Genomic DNA, 11,997 nt, shown 5'->3' with positions numbered 1-11,997 from the left:
ATGGCTGCAAAATCGTTTTTGATTGGTGAGATATGATGTTTATTTTTACATGGTAATGGTAGACGGTAAAACAAAAGAAAATTAGTTGGTTTTTCACTTTTTGCAAGTACAATATTGATATGTTTTTCTAAATCAAAGTATTAAAGAGAAAAGGGTATATATGTAAAATATTTTTATTAGAACTCATTTCTACTTTCTATCATGGAATTTCCCCGTAAGATGTAACGGCCGTTATGTCGGTTGCACTTGCAGCTTGTGGCCAGCGGAGGGCAGCAACGCTCCGTTAATCCCTCCGAGGCCATTTAAACTCCAGCGGCGCCGTGAGGCGCTTTCACTGAGGCGGAGGTGATGATGATGAAGATGACGATGATGGTGGTAATGAGTAGGACGATTGTGAGGAAGATGAGGAGAGATCAGGGATCTTCTGGCTGTGAGCGCGTGACGGCGCCGTCTTGCTTCCTGTCGCCGTGTGATGACGTCAGCCGGCTCCCTGCATTGTTTTGACTCGGAATATTTTTCCTCTCTAAAATTCCTGAAAAAACCGCGCGAAAAGCACACTAAAATCGCAATTTTATACCCGATTCCAGCCTCAGATCAAGCTACAGGTGAGATGATTGATAAGCGGCAGGCTTTGCATCATTGTAACGCATCTCTTAGATTAAGAGTCTTTACAGTCTTCTCGACAATCTTATAGAAAGTGCCGTGGCTCTGCTATAATATAATGATGGCATGGTAATGCCACGAGACTGAATTATTTTTATATCAGTTTGCAATAGTACTTAAAATAATATATTAGCATTAGGATATTATCTTGGTATATGTCCAAAACATGGTATTAATGCAACTTCATTCATAAAACCATTGCAATACCGACTTAAAATTTAGGAACTTAAATTATACTGTAAAACACACGCATACACATACATTATTGTTTAAATAAAAATGAAATGTATAAAGCCACGGTCGCCTTATTTATCTTATGCATTGTTTAATTAATTTATTTATTTGTGCTTTATATGTTTAAGTGTGTTAATGGCTATAAGATTGAAAAATAAATCATGTATTTATATATGTGCGTATATGATATGTATGTGGGTTAAAGACGTTAAGATGTGATCAAAAGAACAAAGCAGTAGTACACTTATTATTTTTATGGTTAAAACCTTTGTCATCTTTTGACCCATATACATCATTGTTTTATATAATTATAAAGAAATGTTTACAAATTAAATTTTATATACACACACACACACATATATATATATATATATATATATAGAGAGAGAGAGAGAGAGAGATACGATTTTTGTATATTTGATTAATATATATATATATATATATAATTTGTGTACTTAAGTTGTAGTTGTACGTTGTGCATAATGCATAAAAAAATAATAATAATTTGCATGTAATTAATTAACAAAATTCTAATGAAATATTATACATGTGTGTGTATTATTTTTATTATGGTAGCTCAAAATGTTTTATTAATGTTAAGTCCAGTCATGTTGTGCTCTTTTTACATCACTGCTCTATGTAAAACTAAAGGTCAGAGGTCATGGAAGAGCAGAGCGGGTCACCGGGAGCCAACACAGACAACAGCAGCCAGCGCAACGGAGAGGAGGTGAGCAGATCATGTGATCGCCGAGCCCGTGCTGTCTTTGCACAAGTGGAGTGGCGTTAAAGAGTTAATGTGCCTGGTGTTCATGACAGAAACCTCGCAGGAGCAGCTGGACCAAAGGCAGGAGGAGGAAGAAGCCACTGAAGGACAGCAATGCCCCCAAAGCACCGTTAACAGGATACGTGCGCTTCATGAACGAGCGCCGCGAACAGCTGAGGGCGGAAAGACCGGACGTGCCTTTCCCAGAGATCACTAGGATGCTCGGGAATGAGTGGAGCAAACTGCCTCCGGAAGAAAAACAGGTCTTTTTTTTTTTATGCTAACCGAAGCTGCAGATATTTGTCAAAACTACAGTAAAAACTGTGAAATATTATTACAATTTAAAATGACAGCTTTCTATTGTAATATATTTTAAAATGTAATTTATTCTTGTGATGCAAACTGGATTTTCAGCATCATTACTTCAGACTTAAGTGTCACATGATATATATTTATCACATTCTTATATTCTCTGCTCTGTTGAAAACAGTTGTGCTGCTTAATATTTTTATAATAACCATGATTATTATTATTATTATAAATAATGTAATTGATTCAACATAGAAATCTTTTGCAAAACTAAAAATATATTGAATGTTCTTTATGGTTAATGTATTAATTTTTATGCTGAATAAAAATATTATATATTATATTATATTTCCCCAAAATATTAATCTTGTCACCATTTCCACAAATCATCACAGGCTTTTTAAAAATATATTCAAAGAACAGCAGTTGAATAGAAAGCAGTCGTTTTAAATGGCAATAATATACTTTTTTTACATTCACATTAAAATATCTACACTGTCGGTGTATTAGGTTTAAAAATAAAGTTTTAAACCTCTGTAGAGACTAACGTCGTCTGCTCTCTCTCTCCTTCCGCCTCAGCGCTATCTGGATGAAGCAGACAAAGATAAGGAGCGCTACATGAGAGAACTGGAGCAGTATCAGAAGACTGAAGCCTATAAACACTTCAGCAGGAAGGTGCAAGAGAAACAAAAAGGAAAGAGACACAGAGGAGGTGCGAACACAGACAATCTAAGGCCCAGGCCTGAGTAACTATTGGCAGGTGAATTTAGACAAAGCCGTAGGAGAGAGTGGCAGTCGCAGGCAATCAGCACACATCTATAAAGCGATTTGGACCCAGTGAGGTTTCACGGAACACAGTAAAGCAAAAATAGAAATGAAGAGGCTGACAAAAAAGTGCTCGTCTCATCTAAAATCCCTCTCTCGCTCTCTTTATCAGACGCTGGAAGGCAGGCGCCGGGTGAATCGCTTCATGAGGTAAAACATCGCAGCCGCGCACGATCTGCACGTTATTTTCAGGTCATTAAAAAAAACAAAAAAAACTGGAATTTCGGATTTTAAGTCTGGAAATGTTATGAAAAAAAAAAAAATTATGGACAAACTAAATTTTGACTTTTCACTCCTGTTTTTAAAATCGTGACTTTATTATTTGAAGAAATGTAATGCTTAATAATAAAATGTAATAATTAGAAAATATAAAGGGATTTTAATGAAATGAGCTGCTGTAAACTGTTGGAATGTGGTTAGACAGGCCACAGAAACTAATATCATCTTAAAGTCATAGAAAATTGGAATAGAACTATTTTTATTTGTGGGAAATATGTAATTGGCTACAGTTTTATGATCGCATTTATCATCCGGTAATCTCTAACTACTGGAAAAAGTTATGTAAAAAAAAACGTAATTAGCTACTTTTTAATTAAAATATCCTTAACGTTAAAAAATGTGTAACAATCGTAGAAATTAACAATTACACAACATACACATATATACACACACATATATATATATACATACACACACACACACACACACATATATATATATATATATATATATATATATATATATATATACACACACATATATATATATATATATATATATATATATATATATATATATATATATATATATATATATATATATATATATACACACACACACACACATACATATATATATATATACACACACACATATACATATATATATATATATATATATATATATATATATATATATATATGCACTGTGTATATGTATGTATACATTTGTATAATATGTAACATAAATTTGATTAAGTTTGTGTTAAATAATCTTGAGGTTACTTGAGGAAGTAAAGACTATAGTAATTCTGTGGGTGCAGACTGTATCTATGACTAATTTGTGGCAGTTGGAGCAGTGATTTGAGTCTGTCCTGAAAGTAAATGAAGTCTGAACCGCTTTCCTTCCGTCTCTCAGAAGGATCTGGAGATAAAGGATCGCTCCGTGTTTGATATTCCCATCTTCACCGAAGAGTTTCTGAATCACAGTAAAGGTGAGAGCAGAGCGCTGTTGAATGTGCGAGTCTGTCTGTGTGTGTGACGGTGTGATGCTCATTCACTGACTGTGTGTGCCGCAGCACGTGAGGCTGAACTGCGGCAGCTGAGAAAGACCAATATGGAGTACGAGGAGCGTAATGCGGCTCTGCAGAAGCATGTGGAGAGCATGCGCTCCGCCGTGGAGCGTCTGGAAGGAGACGTGCAGCAGGAACGCACACGAAACGGCCTCCTGCAGCAGCACCTGGACACCCTGCGCTCGGCCCTCACACACAGCTTCTGTACCGTCCCCCTGCCCGGTGAGACGCTCACACACACACACACACACACACACACACACAGAGTTCACTGACAAACCCTTAACCAGCTGGCTTCATTTGAGCAGTCTGATTCACTTTAGAGATTCGGTTTATTTTGTTTAAATTGATGAATGTTTCAACTCACTTGAGTAATGATTCAGTCGTGTAAGAGCATATATATATATATATGTATGTATATATACACACACAGACACACACACACACACACTGTTGAAATGTTTGGGGTTGGTAAGATACTTTTAAAAAGTTAGTTTTTTATGTCACATGATCTTTCACAAATTCTTTTATCAATATGATTTTCTGCTCAAAACAATTGTATAATATTTTTTATTATATTTTTTATTATATTATATGTTAAACCATAGTGCTGCTTCATATTTTTGCTGAATAAATTATGCCGTTTATTCATGATTTTTATTTTTTTTTTTTTTTTTTTGATGAATGGAAAGTTCAGGATATATATATATATATATATATATATATATATATATATATATATATATATATATATATATATATAATAAACAAAATGAATTTTCAACCAAATATTTTCAGTAAAAAAAAAAAAAAGCACTGTTCTGTCAAATAACTCCCTTTTGTTTTATTCCCAAACAAGTTTCTCAGTATTTGTGTGGCCTATGCAAGCTTTGTTATCCTAAATCCTAAAAATAACTAGAAGGATGTTTCATCTGTGAATCAGTAATGGTAACGGAAACAGAAATTGATATAAAAGTGATATACAATGACAGTAAAAGCTGTTTCATCAGTGAATCGTGAAAGGAACCTGGAGTACTTTCCCTGACTGTGTTTCCCATGTGCCTGCAGGCAGCGGCGAGACGCCCACGCTCGATTCCATCGACTCCTACATGAAGAAGCTCCACAGCATCATCCTGTCCAACCCACAGGAGAACCAGCACCTGATCAGCACCGTCAGGGATGTGGTCAACCGCCTCGACAGGTAGCCGCTCGCCACACTGCTCCTGCTTTCCGCGTTAATTTATAACCAGAGTGTGATAATGCACTGCTCTGATTCGCCCACAGGTAATTGAGAGGCCCCGCCCCTCGCGCAGTTAGCCCCTCCTCCTACCCTGCTACGGCTACATTTCGTGTCAAGCATTTATTCAATCATTATTTATTTTTTTACGATGCCGTTTTTATCTGCTTGTTTTTTTAATGTTTATCATTTAGCGGTTCGCATTTGCCATGCATTCCTGCCACTTTATTAAATTTACAAAAAATATTAGCTTTCACCCGCATGTGTACATGTTATTTTGTTTTTAAGCTCCATTTTCTACTCGTAATTTCTTTCGTGTCGCGTAAAGGAAGTGAAACGTTGTATTCGTGAGAAGAGAGGCGGGTTCGTCTGTAGCTCGTGTCTTTGTGCCGGAGTTTTTTGATTTCCTTGTATGTTCTTCAATAAAGCTAATGTATGAAGACGTCGATGAGTGTCTGATTCCCTCTCTCTCCTTCAGCCCTTTCGCTAGATGCTTGCTGTTAATTAATTAGATTTTGCTCCTTCTGGGACGGAGCGCTTCAGACGGCGGTGTAATAGTTTGCTGAACCGCACACACTCCTGAAGGCTTGTGCCGAACAGCTGTAACCCAGTTGGGCTAAAGCAGGTGTGAATTAATTAAGGCTTTTTTTATATTAATAAAACAGTTGTCTGGGGTGAAATACGGTGAATCCGGTGTTTTTTATTTAATGCAATTGCCAAGAGTGCTGTATAAACCAGTTAAGTCACCTTTATGAAATACACACCGTTTTAAAGCGGAGGCTTGTGTCTGCTACGGGATAACTCGTAATAAACTCCATAAACTATTTTTTCATTTAACAGTTTAAAAATTTTAGCAATTTCTTTGGGTTTGTTTTTTTTAATACAAAATAAAATAAGTAATTGCAACTTATCTTACAATTCAGAATTGTGAGAATTGCAACTTTTTTTTTTTTTTTCTCTGAATTTTGGGTTTATATCTCCCAACTGTGTAATAACGTTTCGCCACTCTGGGAAGAATCTGTCATTTTGAAATTGGTTACAGCTGCAGTTCTGGGACCTGTGTAATTTCCTATTTGTTGTCAAGTCCATTTCCTGTCAGGCAGCAGGACTTCCTGTCGTCCGTCAGGAGCGACGTGTGAGGCGTTCGTTGTACAGGAAGGTCAGGTGACCTAACTTCCTTTAAAACCTTGTGTCCTCACTGTCTAAAATTAAAAATTAAAGAGACAGTTCATTGGGAAAAAATGGGCATCATTTACTCAACCTCATGTTCATTAGAACTCTTAAGTAGAACAAAAAAAATGTTCATGTCTGATTTGTAAACCTCTAATTCTTTTTAATTGGATCTTGTTAATATGTCATTTATAAATCAGATTTACTGACTCTACGATTACCGAAAAAAAAAAATAAATTCAAAAATCTTTCAATATACAACATAAATTATGGGACTTTTTTTTTTTTAAATAAAACTGAAACACATGAGCCAATATTTTATTCACAATAGAATAACAAATGTGATAGATTGTGTGGATTGCCTTTATAATATTTTATGGTATTTTTGCATCCTTTTTAATTTTGTAAGGAAAAAATGATATATGCTTTTAAAATCTCTTAATTAATCTTGGTTTTGTAACAGCATGACATAGAGTGAACTAAATAGCATTTTTGGAAAACTTTTCCTTTAAACGCTCGTGTTTATAAACCGCGGAATCGTTCTTTCTCTCTCTCTTTTTTTCCGCCCCAAAGCGAAAAGGCGACGGCTGATCTTAGGCCTTCTGTTTGAGCTCAGGGATCCAACCGAATGCAAAAAAGCTCATAATCGTATCATAAAACGAGACTCCCTTCGCCCTCGAGATGTTTTTCATTTCCTCAAATGAGAGAAACAACATATTAAAGAGAATGGGAGAGGAGAGAAGAAAGGAGGAGAGGAGAGGGGATCCGTCAGGGTTAGGATGTGGCGCGCGTGAGTCATGAGATGTGGAGCTCATTTCCTGTCTCTTATACTGAACATCCACCCTGAACCCGCAGACAATGGTGTCACACGAACCAATAACCCACACACAATGAGCTCAGCAACACTTTCTCTGAATCAGCTTTGTCCTGTCGTGGGGGAATAGGATTTTCCTGCGTTTCCGGACCGATGATGGTCCACTTCTGTCGTTCTCATCCTTCAGTGTTCTGCTGTGAACGTTGGCTCTTCTCAAATTGCGTTCGAGATGTTTCACGAGGAGCTACGGTCAGATACGTATTAGATTAATATCGGAGCGATGGTTTATGCATGAGTCTCAGCTGACGCGAAAGAAAAAATAGCTGTTGGCTTTGAGGAATAATTTATGCCTTTCTTTCCTCCGTGGGACACGAAAGAAGAACGTTAGGGAGAATGTTCGTGCTTCTCTTTTTTACAACAATGAAATTATACATGCGCGTAAAAATAGTAAAAGCAGTATGTTGTAGTGGACGTGTTGTAGAATTTAGCAGCATTCATCTCAACAGAAATGCAATGAGGTTACAACGAGGTTTCTAGCGTAAAGATATGTCGAATGTTTTCATCAGAAGGTTCCCATTACTTTAAATGAGTTTTGTGATATCATCTATGAAAACAACCCATAACAGTTAGCATTTTACCAGTTAGCAACAACCCAGTTAGCATTTTAGTTCCATCGTCTGGGTTTTGTGAATGGGTTTTTGCAAGAAATATAGTCTGCGGAGAACGACAGCTCAAGATATTTGTCGTGTCATGCGTGCTACAATACACTTTCTCACTACAGTTTGCTAAATACAGAGGATGTCAGGTTTGTTAAACGTCATGACAGCAAAAAGGTAAACTCATCCACTCACTAGTGTGCATTTACAGGCTCGTTGGGTTGATAATTATGAACTTTGATGACTCCAATGCTTTTAAAAAGACTTAGAGGGACAGTTGTTGTACTACGCACGCCAAAGACATACACGGAGGAGAAGAAATTGTCAAACTAAGTTTTTAATTTTCACACAGAAAGTTTTGTAATAGCTTCATGATATAAGAGTTGGACTATTTTAACAATGACCTTGTTACCTTTAAATATGGTAGATTCATTGCTGTCTATGCAGTGTGAGAAAGCGCTCCTATTTTATAAAAATTCTTATTTTTATTTTTGGTGTGGTGTAGTGCGTTTAGCTTTTTACTTTTGGCTTCGAAGCGCATTACAGTTGAGTTCATTTCTAAAGAATTTACTGTTAATTTGTCCAGTGGTGTGACCGAAACATGCAAGAGTTATAAACTTTTTGTTGGTTACATTCACAAAATATAAAATGTATCATATAGGTACGTACTGTACAAATTAAGACGGAGCGGATAGATATGAAGCTGCGGGTGAGGTTAAGAGGTTGTCATTTCTTATTGAGACGAGCTGAACTTTCTGGCAACACAGATGGACCACAAAAGCGGTATGGGTTAAAATGATCAAAATGAGACCGAAAATCATTAGGATATTGAGTTAAGATCATGTTACATGAAAGAAAGTTTTCAATTTCCTACCACACATATTTACAAACTTTACTTTTGATTGGTAATATGCATTGCTAAGGAATTCATTTGAACAACTACTCAATATTTAGATTTTTTTGCACCCTCAGATTGCAGATTTTTTTTTTAAAAAGCTACATCTTGACCAAATTCAGAAAGTTTACCCTTTTGACTGGTTCAGTGTCACACCGTTTATGCAAAACTAGATCTGTGTTGATACATCGAATGGTTTGGTTTTATGTGTCTTGTATTACAAACGTTAAAAATGAATTACCCTAAATCCGTCCTTAAAATGAGACGCAATTCCCATTTTAAACCAAAGTTTGCCTCAAAACGTAATGCGGCTTTCGTTTCATTCGCGATTTTTAATGTTCTTCGACTCCCAGAAGAACAAAAACACAGCAAAACTGTCTGGGAGCAAAAGCGCGTTTCCGACATTCCAACACCAAGTGCGCGTCCACAGCGCCCTGCCCTCTGCGCGTCCCCGTGCAGCAGGGCTCGAGCCGTTAACGGAGTGGCGGATCGCGGACGTGTGATCACGCGTTTCTCCCGATCAAAATATCCGCCAGAGCCCGCGTTCAGTTTGACGACAGTTCGGCGATATCTGGATTACGATGGCGCGCGCGGGTTCGTGAGGAAAGCGCTGTCGTTCGCGGAAGGTAAGGGCAGAAAGTTCGCGCGGAGTTTCGCGGAAAGATCCACGCGGCGCTCCGCGAGACGCATCAGCGCGTGCGAATGGCGCACATAACGCGCGAGACGCGCGACGGCGGCGCGCAGCGGTGATTTCCAAAACACTTTGGCGTCAGTTTAAGGAGTTAAACGTTCGAGGAGGGTCGTAAACGTTTGTGCCGCGGCGGTTAAACGGTTAAACTGAACCAGAACGCGTTTCGGAGCGTCTGATTGCGGTGCGTAACAGCTTCGGGAGTAATTAATTATTCCGTGGAAAGGATAAAGTGTCATCTGTGCCAGATCAATCAGCGAGGAGATAAAGTGTTATTTTCTCTGGAAAGTCCGTGAAGGAAAACCTGAGTAACGTTAGATCTGACGCCGGTTCTGGAGAATTCCTCAGTGTTTCTGTCAGGATGCTGTGTGTGTGTGTGTGTGTGTGTGTGTGTGTGTGTGATCGGTTTTCATATCAACTTTCACTTCAGTAACTGTAAAGAAAATATATATTTCAGAAACGGGACACCGCGTCCTCTCAGTTGTCGTTAATATGGCTCGGATGATTTGGCCTTTTTACATCCACGGCCAAATAATTAGTAAAGGAGAATATCAGTTTGAACGTACACATTATGCATGTGTGATTTATACGTTGTTATTAATACCGTACGCGCATAATGCCTTTTTTTCACTGCTTATGACAGATGATAAACAGGAATTGCAGTATTCGTATCCAGAGGGCACAAGCTGTGAAAAGGCAGTGAGCCTTGAGAAGCTTAAATCATATGGGTGTCATTACTAGGTTACTGTTATGTGCATATGAAGGAGCAAATATTGTGTAAAATATTAAACTTATATTAGCACTTTTTTGTAATTATTTAGTGCCGTCCATATGTTATATATTACTGCAAAATGTCTCTAAATCTGGTGAGCAAACAAACTCACCTGCATCTTGAGTGCATTTGAAGCTAATTTGCATTTTTGGGTGAAACTATTCCTTTAACGGACTCTTTAGTAGTTCAATGAAAACTGGTTACCATGGTGAATTTTTGTGAGGTGGTGGCAGAGCTTGTAGAGACATCAAATTAAGAAGACTAGAGTCGACCCACGGGTTTTAAGTGGGGTTTTGTGTTTTGGTGAATGGTTGTGAGATGGTTAGGGAAGGATTTGAGCTCTTGGAAACAGGTGTGATGGGCACCCTGGGGAGGTGTGTGTGTGTGTGTGTGTGTGTGTGTGTGTGTGTGTGTGTGTGTGTGTGTGTGTGTGTGTGTGTGATTATGTTCACAGAGTCAGGACACTGAATCAGATGAGGAACTGACCGAGAACAGGGTGTTGAGCAAAGATCAGATTGGATTAACCAAACACAGTCATCCCTTAATTTCAGCTCTAATTCAACCCAACCCATTTAGAGGCATTCACACTGATAGTGACAAAACAGTGTTGTTGAATGGGAGAGAATTCGATGGTCAAGAACAAACACCTAGAGACGGTCTCCGGTGATCTTATCAACGTCATTTCGACGCGTGAGAGTCATAACAGGCATGAAACGCATGCATTTCTGTACACAAACAAAACACCAACGCGCATACCTGTTGCATTTGCGTGCGAAAATGGCATTCGTGCATTGGTAAAATAACAGACGGCGTGTTCGTGACGCACTCGACGACAAAAAGTTGTTTGTTGTGCGATGAGTCTGTAGCTGGATGGACAGACGGAGAGCTATGGGAGCATTTAGCCTCAGGTGTTTGGTATGAGACACACATAATCTCTAGTTTCAGCCAGACAGGTTTAAATATACACCTCTACTAGCCCTGTGCCCAAACACTCCCAGAGCGGTTTGACTCTCTCGTAAGTTGAAGTTCAATGAAGCTTTATTGCGCAGAGCAGGATTTCATTTGTGCGCATTGGCTCTTTTGCTTTACAGAAGTCGATGGCTGCTTGCTGATGTAATGCTGTTAGTAATAATATTTAGTGACTCGTCAGAAATCAAAGGATGATAGGGATGAGCAATACTTGTTTTTTACCTGGGGATGTGTGTGTGTGTGTGTGTGTGTGTGTGTGTATATAATGTTTTTAATCTACTTACAATCATTAAAGCATTACATTTTTTGCAAATAATTATAATTTTAACATTGTTATTTTGCGCATAAGAGTATTATGAGTTTCTTTTTGTCTGCTTAAAGTTTTTTGGAAAGCCTTTTCAAACATTACGTTGTTAAATGACAGTAAAAATCAATTGTACTTCTGTCCGTCACAACATTGGGATTTTTTTGTCTGTCAAAAATTAAAGAATTAAAAAAGGATTATATTTCCTAACAAATTAATCAACCCCATGTCATCCAAGATGTTTGTCTTTCTTTTTACAGTCACAAGGAAATTAAAAGAATTTTCACTTTAGTGGTGGACCAGGGGTTAAAGGTCTATTTTCCAGTTTCAGTTCAGCTTCAATGGGCTCTACACGATTCCAGCTTATGAATAGAGTCTTATGTAGTGAAACGATTGGGCGTTTTATA

General features: G+C 37.8%; 2 protein-coding genes across 4 annotated transcripts in view; both read left to right on the top strand.

The window, feature by feature from the left end:
- The first annotated feature begins 316 nt into the window (after positions 1-316).
- On the top strand, positions 317-5,768 carry hmg20a (high mobility group 20A). Of its 2 annotated transcripts, XM_043227917.1 has the most exons (9): positions 320-605; positions 1,549-1,624; positions 1,714-1,923; positions 2,549-2,681; positions 2,907-2,944; positions 3,932-4,007; positions 4,092-4,307; positions 5,154-5,286; positions 5,370-5,768. In XM_043227917.1, the coding sequence occupies exons 2-9, from the start codon at positions 1,559-1,561 to the stop codon at positions 5,371-5,373; spliced, it is 876 nt and encodes a 291-aa protein (XP_043083852.1). In that variant the 5' UTR covers positions 320-605; positions 1,549-1,558; the 3' UTR covers positions 5,374-5,768. The 2 variants fall into 2 exon arrangements, with proteins under 2 accessions (XP_043083853.1, XP_043083852.1); XM_043227918.1 differs by lacking the exon at positions 5,370-5,768 and having other exon boundaries at positions 317-605; positions 5,154-5,290.
- Positions 5,769-9,280: 3,512 nt separating this feature from the next.
- peak1 (pseudopodium-enriched atypical kinase 1) overlaps positions 9,281-11,997 on the top strand; it is a 29,224-nt gene continuing 26,507 nt past the window's right edge. For both annotated transcript variants that reach the window (XM_043227778.1, XM_043227779.1), the window contains exon 1: positions 9,281-9,483. The gene's annotated coding sequence lies outside the window, so the exon portion shown is untranslated. The remainder of the gene's footprint in view (positions 9,484-11,997) is intronic.

This window comes from Puntigrus tetrazona, chromosome 25, assembly GCF_018831695.1.
Source record: "Puntigrus tetrazona isolate hp1 chromosome 25, ASM1883169v1, whole genome shotgun sequence".
In the NCBI taxonomy this organism is placed as follows: domain Eukaryota; kingdom Metazoa; phylum Chordata; class Actinopteri; order Cypriniformes; family Cyprinidae; genus Puntigrus; species Puntigrus tetrazona.
The sequence above is the reverse complement of the archived record's forward strand: the minus strand, read 5'-3'. Positions and strand labels throughout refer to the sequence as shown.